Below are 14,777 nucleotides of genomic sequence, written 5' to 3'. Positions count from 1 at the left end.
GACGCCCCATTCATACATACATGTTAGCTGTACATAGCATGAGTGACTCAAGCACTGGTCAGAAATTAATCAGGTTCATTAACTCGCTGGCCTCATTACCCACGCGGTCAGATCAATGTATTACATGATCTCTCCACAAACCGTGGCTAATCTAGCCGTACACGTAGCTACGTCCAACGACGATCACTCTCTTTATATTTCCGGTAAGGACTGCTGTGGTGCATTCAGTCATGTGATTCCATGTTGTTCAATTGAAGTTTTTAAAAAACTTAAAGAAAAGTGTTGTTCTAAGATCGTTATCATTATAAAAGTTAGAAAAAACATAACCGGCTTTAAAAATATGTACTGTATAAATAAAATATAGCTTTTAAAAGTGAGTGAAAAGGATGTTTCAACTATATTTCGATCATATTTCAAGCTTATATTAGAAACATGTGAAGCAATAGTGTACTTTCCACTAGAACTGAATGAATTCTGGGTCGTCTTACAAACTCATGTATAGAAATCGAGAGGTTATAGGGTGCACACAGTTCAATCGAGAGGTTATAGGTTGCACAAAGTTAAATCGAGAGGTTATAGGGCGCACAAAGTTTGAAAGCTTTAAGTGTAAGAGTATATTATATTAAGTTTTCTGTAACTGACAACTAACTAAGCAGCAATGTTTCAATTGTTTAGAATTTAATGATAAAACCACATGTGGTGAACTTACCACGTCATCCCACACATCATCATCTGACACTGTACTGTGGGACACAGAAGAGAAGGAAGCGTCCGAGTCCATTGATTTGTCCTCGTCGTAACCGTAATAAGTCTCTCTAATGCCCAGGTTCTGTGTGTAGATTTACATTACATAAACCATTGAATATAATGTTTACCAACACGAGAAATTTAAAAAGTTGACCGGAAATTAAATTAACGAAATAAAATTTTATTTGACCCCCCCCCCCTTTAGTGATGAGATAAAAGAAAAAAAGCGGGTTACCTTTTCTGCTGGTGTCATGAGTCTCCTCCTCTTCTTACGGTGCTGTATCAATTCAATTCTTCGATCTTTTTCCTGTAGGAAATCAATTCTCATGAATAAATTTCCATGCGCCGTTTATTCGGAGAAAACTGCTATAATTTCAATTTATTATGGGCTGCTAGACTGGCACAATTATCAACTAGATTATAATTTACCCGAATAGTATGATATTTTAAACTTTTTATGAAATCAAGATATTTAGAATTCAAATAGAAACTTCCAGAAAATTGAATACTTATACCTTACATTTAAAGGTTACTATAAGGTTATTGTTCGTCATCTGAACATATTTCCCCCCTAAACCCAACCCAAAAAACCAATCTTAGACAGGACCCTAATGTAACTAGACATTACTTTTGACGACGGACTTAAACTTTCAGCAATCGCTTCTTAGTGCCCTAAGACAGTAAGAATTTGATTCTTTTTTTTTAACCACTGACATCGAAATATACGAGGCACGCTATTTTAAAAGAAATGTCAGTAGAGTTGAGTATAGCTATTCCATTCAGGCTAGGGTTGGGATAATGCTTCGTGCTAATTTCATGGTTAGGGTTATGTAACCCTAACCTCTAGCATCTAGATTAGATTTAGTCTCTTTTTAATCGGCCGTCTTAATTACTATAAAAATTTTCACTAAGCATGAGTTTGTCAGAACACACGTACAGAGCAGGCCTGCTTTAGGGCGGCGATGGTCTTGTGGTCTTCCATCATCTTCTTCTTCATCTCCTCCACCAGAGAGCTCTGATTCTCCAAGTTACTTTTTTCAGCCTTCTGCTCAATCAGTTGTCTGGTCAACTGGAGAATGTTCAGTTTGGAATGTTCCAGAAGTTCTTGCTGTAAATGACATGGAATCATTGAACCGTGAACACTGGATGTGTAAGTACTTAATAAACGATGGATCTAATACATTTCAAACAGAAGGTTTGTAGGTTTGTGAATACAACTACTCCTAGTTATGGTCTCACCATTTAGATTTTGAAGTTTAAATATAAAGGTAACATAATTGTATTAAACAAAGTTTAAACTTGATAGGTCCGAAAGTAATGTTGCACGAAGATCATACGGAATTCAATAAAAATGTAATATATGGTAGTTGTTTGTTTTTTTAATCTGTTGAGGTTTAGCCACGTTCAAGCTTAATACAAACTGAGAACAAGAAATTGTTTTCTGATGTAATGATCTCATTTAAAAACTTTAATTAGCGTAGTATTATGGTAATGCAAGATGAAGCGAAAATATGCAATTATAAAAATTATATTAATTATAAATTTAAAAAAAAATGTTGTGTCTACCATTTTTTTATTCTCGTGTAACACTTTGTCACTGCTGTCCTTATAGGCCCTGTTCTGGGCCGTCAGTTCCTTGTTCCTGTACAAGTAAGCCCGGCACTTGTCTACTAGTTCCTTGTTCCTTGCTTTCAAATCTTTCAGCTTGTTGGGCTGTGGGGGACAGAATGGACTGATGGGAACATTCGTTACAGAGATTCTAAAGAGCTAAAATGTAGGTAATTTGAATAAAATTTGACAGAATGACGAGAATCGCTACAAAAAGATATCCAAAGTACTCAAGAGCTCATGATAGGCGTGCTTTGGCAACCAGTGCAATAAAACTGAACTTTTGGTGAAAGATTACTTAAGAGTTAGGTCATAATTAGCTGCAAATAGTGGTGAGGGGGGTCTTTGTGACACATAGTGAGAGGGGAATTAGAAATGTAACAAATTACTTTACTTTAAAAAAAATACAACCAATGAGAAAAAGTCAATGTCTCTTTTAATTATCTTTTATGGAGGAGAGATAAAAGCGGGAGGGTGGGGGTGCTTATGGGTTTGGAAGGGGGGGGGGGGGAGAGAGAGAACGACTAAAATTGGCACTTATGTACAATATCTCAGTAAAACTAAAATGAACAGCTAGTACAACAAAAAATGACCAGTTAGTAAAGCATAAATGACCAGGAGTTAAACAGTAAAGAGCAGAAAGTAAACGAGTTAAAGGACACTGACCAAGTCTTGCTTGCCCGGTGTGGAGTTTTCCACATCTGTGGACCAACCATCCTCTACACCTCCAGTTGTCTGAAAGGTCAAGGTCATTTAGTTCAGCTTCTTTGCTTGTATGTGTGTTAATAGGTATTCAAAGAAAGGTCGGGTATTTATTCATTCTGAGCATCAATACGCACCTTAGTTCATATAAACTAAAAGCTAAATACATACTGTATAACATAAAAGGGTAAGGGGTGGTTTAGCATTTATTACATCGATATTGTTTCATCTGGGGTAGGGAGGTGGTATAAACCGATGTTTTAAAAACTGAGGTTGATCTTTTTTTTCCGTATTTTCATAAATTTTACTGTTGAGAATAGATCTATGAATAAAAATAAACCCGCTGTCTAATCCTTTTTACCCCACAATATCAAGGCTTACTCAAAAAATTCTAGAAGCAGTGCGGTATTTTATCTAAAACGATTTGATTCCTAAACTTCCTATAAATGGAATATAATATGAGACAGGTGGTGTTGTAATCTTATATAACTTTATGTTGGGTAGTGGGTAAAAATTGTGTTAAAATTTATGGGCACGATCCCTTAAATTTGATGGTTTCTTGCTGATAAAACTAAAATTAGTTTTTTATTTAGCCTAAAATATCCGCCTGCAGCTACCCATACCCCCCCCCCATCCCACCTATGCCATTAGGTGGTTGCTGTCTAGATATTTTTTTACCTGTGTAGGTAGAGCATCGTATGTGTATCGTTACCTGTCAGACAATCTGATTTCACATCCAGTTTACCTGGGTGGGTGTGTTCTTTTTCAATGTTTTTTTAGGTTATGTAATATTCTAGAAACTTGACCATAATTAACTGTTGGTTGGTCACGTTATTTATAAGCTAATTAACTTTCTTATCATGAGTCATACTTGTTAGTTTGGCTATAAGAAGGCAGCGTAGTTAAGATTAGTGGAAGGTCGAGGTAATTGAAACCTTAATATAAACTTCATTACTTTTTTACTGATGTTTATGTTTTCTGTCTTGTCTTCTATCGGTTCTGTATGGCTATGTGCCCTCACTACTCATGCCAAAAGATTTGGAGGATGGGGGGTGTGCTATAGGGTACCATGTGAAAGTAGGATCAGCAGATTGGTGTGGGGTAAGGGTCCACGTTAATGTGGGGTCCACACAGTGCTGTCATTAGGTCGGGGGTCACCGGTGTGGTAACTGAGGGTGTCACTCCACCCCCTTAAACCATTTTGCGTTTTCGGTTTGGTGTCTCCTCACTACCCTACTAGTTTGTCATCTTAACTTTGTATTGATAGTACATTTTTTTAAAATTTATCTATTTCGAATTGCCGTCGCCCCCTAACCCTAACCCGGTGCGGACCGCACCCTCCGGCCCCGCCTTGTGACGCCACAGGGTCCAAATGTTGGCCGGGGTCTAAATATAATAAAGCAAATTATGTCAGGTACGACTTACTGAGCTGAATGTAGGGTCAACCTTAAAATGGGGGTCAAAAGATCGGCGTTAAGGGGGGTCATTGTATGTGTCGGTGTCTAAATGTTTTACCAACAACTAATGCCAGTAAAGACTTACGGGGGTGGAGGTAGGGGTCCACGTTACAGTGGGGTCATCGCTGTCTCGGGAGAGTGCACTGGAGGGGTGTGAGAGGGCGTGCGCCCCCTCACCAGACTCACGCTCCAGGGCCGCGAGTTGAGCAGCTACCCACTGTTGGCCGAGGTCTTTCTCCAGCTGCGAAATTAGTTTGTCTTTGTTCTTCAGCTGCTCAATCTGAAAGTATACAATCTGAAAGTTAAACATTGGAACAAGTATATGGGGCACAAGTTGAACGTTAAGATAAGTATGCAGGGGCACAAGTTGAACATTGGGACAAGTATACAGGGGACACAAGTTGAACATTGGGACAAGTATACAGGGCAAAAGTTGAACAGTGGGACAAGTATATGGGGCACAAGTTGAACACCGGGACAAGTATATGGGGTACAAGTTGAACAGTGGGACAAGTATACAGGGCACAAGTTGAACATTGGGACAAGTATACAGGGCAAAAGTTGAACATTGGGACAAGTATACAGGGCAAAAGTTGAACAGTGGGACAAGTATTCAGGGCACAAGTTGAACAGTGGGACAAGTATACGGGGCACAAGTTGAACAGTGGGGCAAGTATATGGGGTACAAATTGAACATTGGGACAAGTATACAGGGCACAAGTTGAACAGTGGGGCAAGTATATGGAGTACAAATTGAACGTTGGGACAAGTATACAGGGCACAAGTTGAACATTGGGGCACGTATATGGGGTACAAGTTGAACGTTGGGAAAAGTATATGGGGTATTTGTTGAAGGTTGGGACAAGTATACAGGGGGTACAAGTTGAAAGTTGGGACAAGTATATGGGGTACAAGTTGAACAGTGGGATAAGTATACACGGCACAAGTTGAACGTTGGGACAAGTATATGGGGCACAAGTTGAACATTACGTCAAGTATAAATAGCACACCAAAGCTAGCCCTACCACTAGCCCACCAAAGCTAGCCCTATCAACTAGCCCACCAAAGCTAGCCCTATCAACTAGCTCACCAAAGCTAGCCCTACCACTAACCCACCAAAGCTAGCCCTATCAACTAGCCCACCAAAGCTAGCCCTATCAACTAGCCCACCAAAGCTAGCCCTATCAACTAGCCCACCAAAGCTAGCCTTACCAACTAGCCCACCAAAGCTAGCCCTATCAACTAGCCCACCAAAGCTAGCCTTACCAACTAGCCCACCAAAGCTAGCCCTATCAACTAGCCCACCAAAGCTAGCCTTACCAACTAGCCCACCAAAGCTAGCCCTATCAACTAGCCCACCAAAGCTAGCCTTACCAACTAGCCCACCAAAGTTAGCCCTACCAACTAGCCCACCAAAGTTAGCCCCTACCAGCTAGCCCACCATAGTTAGCTCCAACCAGCTAGCCCACCATAGACTCTACCAAATAACTATCCCACTTCCCCTGACCCCACTATAACACCACCACTACCACCATCAACACCTAATTGACCAGCAACAATATGTAAAATCAAATGCCAGAGTGTTCCCATTAACTTCTCCCAGACCCACACTCAGCAGACGTGGGTGACTCAGCCCCACAAGAATGTGGCTCACCAAATCGCGCCTACAGGATTGAATCAACACGACATACAGAAAGAAAAAAAACTCCATGAAAACCGCTTTTCTTTTATAAATTTAGCATGTTGCTTAACATTCTTCATCTGGGCGTGGCTTTGTTATCTTATTTTACTTCTTTTAAATCGTTATTTATTCATCAAACGATATTTATATATCGAATTTCCTCCCGTTGCTATTAATAACTCCCGTATTAAGTCAGTAAATAAAGTTTTATAGTTGATACTTGATCATGAAACTTAATTAAGATGAGAATAATTTAGAGATGAATCTTTAGTGTCCATTATGTTCGGTAGACTCGAATCAACGTGTGCGGGTTATCATTAAACTGGCGCCATCACTGGGGTATATCTGAAGGGGGGGGGGAGGGGGCGGGGGGACCGGGCTGTGCATAAGACAGGAAAGGTGCACATCTCCGAGTAAACCCAGATAAAAGATAGTTTTTAGCAAGGTGAAGGTGATTTGGTGAGCAGCACAGTGACGTCTATTTTAAGATGGGTGCTGATAGTGTGTTAACACGGGGAGTTCTGTTTCAGGTCAGGTGATGGTGGTGAGCTAATGGTGAGACAATGGTGAGACAATGGTGAGACAATGGTGAGACAATGGTGAGACAATGGTGAGACAATGGTGAGACAATGGTGAGCCAATGGTGAGACAATGGAGAAACAATGGTGAGCTAATGGTGAGACAATGGTGAGACAATGGTGAGCTAATGGTGAGACAATGGTGGGTCAATGGTGAGACAATGGTGAGTTAATGGCGAATCAATGGGAGCAAATGGTTTATAAATGGTGAGACAATGGTGACTCAATGGTGAGTCAATTGTGAGTTAAAGGTGATTAAATGGCGAGTCAATGGGGAGAAAATGGTGAAACGGTGAAGACCAATGATCTATTAGAGCTTTTAACTTTACATTGAAAATGTTATTGGTGATTTATACTTGACCATTGTGCAAGTCATCTTTATTGTTTACTTAGGATATCTCTTTTTTAAAGAAAATAGTGTTACACGGCTAACTTAATACCAGGAAACTGGATGGGAGGGGGCTCATAACGAGAGCTAAATGGGAGGGGCGTCATAACCAGTGGTGGATGGGTTGGGGGCGAGGGCTCATAAAGAGTGCTATATGGAGGGGTTCATAACGAGTGCCGGAGCCACCACCTCACCGCTGATGTTTCGTGTTCAAACCCAGTTTTCACCGGATATTGTCTCCGACTAAGTCAGATGTTGTAGAATGATTGGCTGGTTGGTAGTGTCAGCCCTGGGTATGTCAGCCACACATTGGTCTGACATCAGACCCGGACCCAACAAGTGTGGGTGTGGGGTTGTGCACAGAGTTTCTTTCAGGCATCTCTTCAGTGGGCACCCCCCCCCCCCCTCCACCCTTTTCCGAACGAAATAGAATTTATGTAGAAAATATATACTTTTACCAGTGTCAGCCCCCCCCCCCCGCTGAAAAATTTAGTAACACCCCCCCCCCCCCACCCCCAAGAAAAAGCTCTGAATCAATCACTAGTTGTGCCGTTCAAATATCCCCTTATTGCAACGGCTATTTATTAACTGTTTATAGATCGACTGTGAATGATTGGATTGGAACGAAAGTATGCATGTCCACTATTAAGTTAGCCAACGTTTTGACAAAAGCTCTGGGGGCTGGGATATCATCATGTGACTTATGATGACGTCATGGGGTATTAATTAACGTCTCTGGGAGTTTGTAAGCTGGGTTTTTGGACACAGATTAAGACGGCAAGTGCCAAATAGTCAAGTGGATTACGTTGGAACTAAGCCGTCTTTAATTAGCAGATCATGATGGAACTTTTTTTTAAATGTGTGTGGTGTTTGTGTGAGATGTGTGTATGAATTTGAGTGGTGTGTGTATGTAATTATGTGAGTGTGTGTGAATGTAACTCTGTGAGTTTGTGTGTGAGTAGGTCTATGTGTGTAATTCTTTGAGTGTGAGTGTAACTATATGAGTGTGTGTGTAAGAGTAGCTCCATAAGTGTGTGTAACCCTGTGAGTGTGTGTGTGTGAGTTGCTCTATGTGTGTGTAATTCTTTGTGTATGTGTGTAACCCTGTGAGTGTGTGTGTGTGTGTGAGTTGCTCTATGTGTGTGTAATTCTTTGTGTATGTGTGTAACTCTGTGAGTGTGTGTGTGTGAGTATGTCTATGAGTGTGTGTAGCTCTGAGAGTGTGTGCGTGTGTGACTCAGGCGTTACAGGAATCCAATTGTTTAAGAAAAAATAATGTGTAAGTCGGTCCAACTGATCAAGGTAGTAACTGCACCCATTCATTGAGCAGTATTTAATGTCGAATGCTGCCTTTTTTCAAATTTTATTTATTATGGCTTGTGTTCGAGTAAATTGCTATCGTTGTTTAAAAAGAGCAGTACAATACTACAACCCATTAAAACCATAAATTAATTAAAAGAATAGCAGGGATAATTTTATGGTGGTAAATAAACGAATATTACGATTGCTACCCGCATATTTTCACGTGAGTGGACATCTATATCTAAGAGTCGCATCGGTTACATACTGTGACGAGACTAGCGTTAGTTCATGGAGACCAACAAATGCAGGAGTTGTGTGTTGTAATAGTTGTTTTTTTCTTCGTGGAATACACACTGAGAGGGGCGATAACAATAAATTTTTGGCCGATTCTAGTCGGAATAAGATACGCATGCGATACGCATGCGCAATGGAGAGAAACTACGTCTTAGCGGCGATGTTTTCGATGGTACTGCGCATGCGTGTGTTTACAACCGCAGAACCCTAATACCAACCCTAATCCTATCCTTAACCCTATCCCTAATCCTATCCCTAACCCTAACCCTAGCCCTAATCCTATCCCTAACCCTAATCCTATCCCTAACCCTAGCCCTAATCCTATCCCTAACCCTATCCCTAATCCTACCCCTAACCCTCATTCTAGCCCTAACCCTAGCCATAGGTCACTGCGCATGCGCAGAACTATCTTTTGCCGAAAAATCTTATTCCGAGTAGACACTTCGTAAATTTTTATTTAAGGAAAATTTATAATACTCATTTTTATTTAAAGAAAAACGTATAATTTAGAGTGTAATAACAAAAACATACACTAAAATTATAAATAAAAAATAAAAAAATTAAAATAGTTATTAAAGTAAAATATATTGATTTTCCAAAAAAAAAATCGTGTAATACAAATTTTAGAGACCGCTGGCTTTAACAATAGCTAACAATTTAACATTCATGACACACTGTATAATTTGCGTTTAATAAAATCAGTGTTCTTGTAATTTGGCAATTCTGGCCTCCTAATGATTTTAATTTTAATTTTTTTTTAAATTTTGATTCCCCATTTCCTTGAGTCCATTCTTATTTGAAGTGATTCTCATGCCAAATTACTCTTCATTTAACTACTATGTATACAATTTTTTATCATGTCAGTGAAACTGTATAAAACTACAAAATAAATTTTTCTATTATTTTGAATGTTTAAAATAAATCTATTAAAAAAACTGTGGGAGGGCTGCTATAAATATATATCTGTTTGAAAGGGAAGAATGTTTGATTTGATGTGTCTCAGTGTACTCAACATATCATCCAGACTGCTTACAATATTTATATTATTTTTATTTACTCCCAAATTTATTTCAGCTCCACTCAGTGTTTCTTCCGGACATTTTTTTCTTGGGGGGGGGGGGGGGGGGGGCTCGGCCCCTACGAAAAGGTACCTGGAAGAAACTTTAGCTCCATTTATAAGCTCATAGCCCGTCAACCCGCCGAAAGGAAAAGAAAAGAGAAAAGAAGGGAAACAAAACAAAACCAAAATAACCAGATCGTTGAATCACCATTTGTATTTTCGAGTTTAAAATAAAATTGTAATTAGACGTTTAGTATTATTATTTTGTATGTAAACCATCTTAAATGAATGAGGGTACATGTAAGAAAGAAGTGTTACTATTGTAAATCTAGACCAGTCCTCATAAGCCGATGATGAAAACTGTGATACTAAAGCGAACATGGCAAGGCAAACTGACGCTGTAAATTAGATGTCTGAGGCAAAAAAAAATGTTTTCAAATCAAGAATACTGTAATACAATGATTGAAATCGATGAATACTAATGGAAAAAATTAAAATTGAATTTTTTAATTTTAAATGTAATATGTTAATCAACGTATTTCCCACCCATAATTTAAACTTTTATATTAAGCGTTTTGTATTAAGCAACTGTTGTAAATGAATTAAAAAATTTAAATATTCGGAAATTAAACAAATGGAACCATTAAGTTTCTATGAAAACCACAAGCCTTGCCTTACGACTTTCTGTATTTGAAGTTAAAAATAATAAATGACAATTTTAAGTTAAAAAAAATAATTTTGATTAAAAAAAAAATTCCACTTGTACAGCTCTTGATGTTTATTACATTAGGTTTGAACCAGTTACAAATTTCTTGAACTATTATTTTAATAATTATTTTTTAAACTTTTATTTTTAAAAAAAATCTTATATAAGTGATGATGAAGTACTCACGTTGCGAATAAGATGAGCAACGGTGACAGCTGAAGTCAGTGCTGGTGACCTGGGCGAAACAGAATGACACGGGTCCATGTCGAAGTGGACATGTGTGTGCTAGAAAGGCCGGGTGCCCTCTGAGGCCAGCACGGCTCTGCGCATGATGGCACTCAGTTCCCACTCTGCTGGGAGCGGCGGCGTTTGGGTTTTTATGTACCCGCGGTGTTGGACTCACGCGCTTGCTCGCGGTGCTCACACAGGCACGTGCACGCTGTGTCACGGTGCTGGTTTTTCAAGCTAGATGAGGTAGAGGCGGGTGTACAGGGTTTCGTTAAACGGGTGGATATGTCCCCATTTAAGACATTCTATATACGGGTGGATATGTCCCCATTTAAGACATTCTATATACGGGTGGATATGTCCCCATTTAAGACATTCTATATACGGGTGGATATGTCCCCATTTAAGACATTCTATATACGGGTGGATATGTCCCCATTTAAGACATTCTATATACGGGTGGATATGTCCCCATTTAAGACATTCTATATACGGGTGGATATGTCCCCATTTAAGACATTCTATATACGGGTGGATATGTCCCCATTTAAGACATTCTATATACGGGTGGATATGTCCCCATTTAAGACATTCTATATACGGGTGGATATGTCCCCATTTAAGACATTCTATATACGGGTGGATATGTCCCCATTTAAGACATTCTATATACGGGTGGATATGTCCCCATTTAAGACATTCTATATACGGGTGGATATGTCCCCATTTAAGACATTCTATATACGGGTGGATATGTCCCCATTTAAGACATTCTGATCTCATTTTTTAAGTATTACTTTACCCAGTCATAACACTTCTACACCTGATAAAGTCACGCTTTAAACTGCTGATTTAAAAGGTCAATTTAAAAACTGCTGCTTTAAAAAGCCAGTTTAAAAATTGCCGTTTTAAACTGCTGTTTTAAACGGCCGATTTAAAAACTGCTGTTTTAAATGGCCAATTTAAAAACTGCTGTTTTAAACGGCCAATTTAAAACTGCTGTTTTAAACGGCCAATTTAAAAACTTCCAGTTTAAAAACTACTGTTTTAAACGGTCAATTTAAAAACTGCTGTTTTAAAAAGCCAGTTTAAAAACTGCTGTTTTAAAAAGCTAGTTTAAAAACTGCTGTTAAAGTTAAAGGGCAATTTAAAACTTTCAATTGAAAGTATTGATTTTACACTGCCTTTTTTAAATCTATTTTAAATGTCTAACTTGCGTTACGATCTTTAATTGTTTTTAAAATTGTATTCTAAACTGTTGTTCAAAAAGTTGTTATAAAAAAGTATATACTATTGTTTGAAAAGTTTATTTTAAAGTTTATACTTTTAAAAAAACCTTAAGACTCGTTTTAAACTACCATCATAAACTGTTGCTAAATGTTACCTATATTCGGCTTTAAAACTGCCTATTTATTTAAACCTGTTCAATAATTTGATATGGGAAAAAAGTAAAGAAGTATGGAGAAAGAACAATATTGAACACACCGCAGTCTTGTCAATATTTTAGAAGTAATTTTTTTAGTTACGATTTTATATGCGAGTTCAAGTCCTTACATTGTGATAGAGAAACATAAAATTGAATGAACTAAAGCTATAGACAGTAACACGGAGGACAAAATTAGAGCCAGATTTACGGCAAACTTCTCGGCAAATCGCCAAACGGGAAGTTGCCAGGAAGAAACGCGCGTCTAACCTGGCAATGAAGGAGGTAACTCGTAATCCACGACTGCTGGCACGTTTTTCATAGAAAACTTTGCAGACGGCTATCAATAATTTTCTAAATAAAAACTGAGTTATTCTGAGATCTTGTTATGAAAGATATAAAAATATACAGCTAGAAACAGGATTAAAAAATAATAAGTAAAGGGAGGCAATACGAGATTTTCTGAATGGACCAAGCTCGTTAAACATGGTCGTGTTGGTGTGTAGCGTCTATCTAGCAAGTGTGTTAACCATTTACACGTCTGATGTTATCGTGGCATAGCCGGTAATTGTTTACTACAGCACGCTGACATTTGCCGGCATCGAATTTATTCACCCCACCCCCTTTCTCCTATATTCACCGCCCTCCTCCTATATTCATTCCCCTTCCTCCTATATTCACCCCCCCCTTCCTCCTATATTCATCCCCCTTCCTCGTATGTTCACTCCAACCCCTTCCTCGTATGTATACCCCTCCACATCAGTGGCGTAGCAAGGCGGAGGTGGGAGGGGCACATAAAGATACATTTTTTAAATGTGATTTTTTAAAAACAAGTATTGAATTAGAAATTTTAAAAAGCAATAGTGGGATTATTATTTTTTTTTAAAGATATTTTAAAAAGTTTTCACTCCTGTGCCGTGGATCAGCATTTATTTAGCTTGAACCAGCGGCAGTAAAGTGCACATGTGCAACTACACATTGACTAAAAAATGTCCACATCCCTTGTGAAGCCTGCATTGTCCTACTTGGTTAGCACACGCATCGTAAGTCTTGTTTGACACAGGTCGTAAAACTGTGTGCACTAATTGATGTCTAGTTTAGAACAGCCAGAAGACACGTAACACATTTAACAGATGTATGGGTCTACTCTTATGGTGGCATATTCACAGACATATGGGTCTACTCTTATGATGACACTTTGAAAGACATATGGGCCTAATCTTATGAGGACATAGTCAAAGACATATGGGACTGCTCTGATGGGGACACATTCTCAGACATATGTACCTATATGTGAGCTGACAGACTCACTGTCGTAAGGATCTATAATTTGGTCAGAAAATAGCGTGAGGCGTTTGAGGTTTCTTACAGGAAATTTGACAAAGGTCGAATATTTTGAATGACAACCGCCAATAAAGTCACTTTGCCAGAGAAAGATTTGTTTCATTCACTAGTCACATCTGTCTTTAAATTAGCATGTTATAATGTGTGGGATAAACAAACCACTGTCAATTAGGGGACCTCAGAACATGAACAAAAAGACAGAGCTGTGCGCCAAATGATTGCACGTTGAGAAGTGCCATCAAAGATCAGTGAAATCGACGACAGTGCCAACAGAAGTAGAGAAGAGATCTACTTACCATGGCCGTGGTGTAGCGTTGTGTTTGTTTCTAGTGACGATGTGAGGCAATGTGATTAATGGAACAGCGTCAATACATTTGTTTACTGCTAATGTGTTGGAGGGCTTCAGCCACGTGTGCTGTTTAATATGTGTTGTATCGGTTCAATATTAATACCGGATTAGATGGTAAGTAAAGTTCCCATTTCTAACTTGACGGTCCGTGGAGCAACAGAGGAAGTAGAGTTCACTTGTTTCTGTGACCTCTGTATAAAGAGATAGTGTGGTCAGCACTCTGTCCACTTTCCCTTTAGCTGGAGTTCTCAAAGACGTTCTACGTACTTAAACCGGATTCGAACTCAAGACTTTCAGGTTATCAGTCGTGTGCTCTACCATTCGACTCTACCATCCATCCCTGAATTAGACGATAGTGTAGTTACAACTAATGTTGCTGTTTTTAATAGTGTGTCAAATGTGTTTGTACAACAATAGAACGAAATGTTTGACGCTAGAAACTTGAAGCCCTAACTAAATTCGTTGATTGTGGTTTTTTTTGTGTACAACAGAATGAAATAAAACCCGAAAATTCACGAAGAATTGTCCAGCGTGAGAGTACGTATTTGCTGAGACATTGTTGTCGTGTCTCTTACCTAACAAAACTATTCACATCTTTACCGGGAGTGATCTCCCCTAAACTTTCTCGAATATTTAATACTACGGAGGATGGCAACTCGGGAAAAACTAAAAGTAGAATAAGTTCCACTTCCGGTTATCGGAAATCGCTGAAAAGTTGACACAGAACTACAAACTTGATATAATACACATATGAAATTTCATCTACTTAGTTGTAACGGTACTCAAGTTATCGTGTTTACCAACACTACCTTATCGTGAAAAAAAGAAGTTCAGGAAATAGATAAATTGAATAATATATTTTTAAAACTATTCACATCTTGGGAGAAGCTACCCTAGGAAACAAAGTGTA

At 38.8% G+C, this 14,777-nt stretch overlaps 1 protein-coding gene across 1 annotated transcript; it reads right to left on the bottom strand.

Moving 5' to 3' along the window:
* Positions 1 to 709: 709 nt before the first annotated feature.
* On the bottom strand, positions 710 to 10,871 carry LOC131940708 (uncharacterized; the record flags this gene model as incomplete). Its single annotated transcript, XM_059299465.1, has 7 exons — positions 10,710 to 10,871; positions 4,600 to 4,794; positions 3,022 to 3,090; positions 2,314 to 2,460; positions 1,685 to 1,855; positions 983 to 1,054; positions 710 to 829 (listed from the first exon to the last, which is right to left on the bottom strand). Coding segments are annotated over exons 1-7 (852 nt in total), but the record flags the coding sequence as incomplete, so codon positions are not given.
* Between the last annotated feature and the right edge of the window lie 3,906 nt (positions 10,872 to 14,777).

The sequence above is a fragment of the Physella acuta genome, unplaced genomic scaffold (genome assembly GCF_028476545.2).
Source record: "Physella acuta isolate Inbredline_101_S28 unplaced genomic scaffold, ASM2847654v3 ptg000325l, whole genome shotgun sequence".
Classification (NCBI taxonomy): Eukaryota; Metazoa; Mollusca; class Gastropoda; family Physidae; genus Physella; species Physella acuta.
This window is presented reverse-complemented; position numbering and strand designations above follow the sequence as displayed.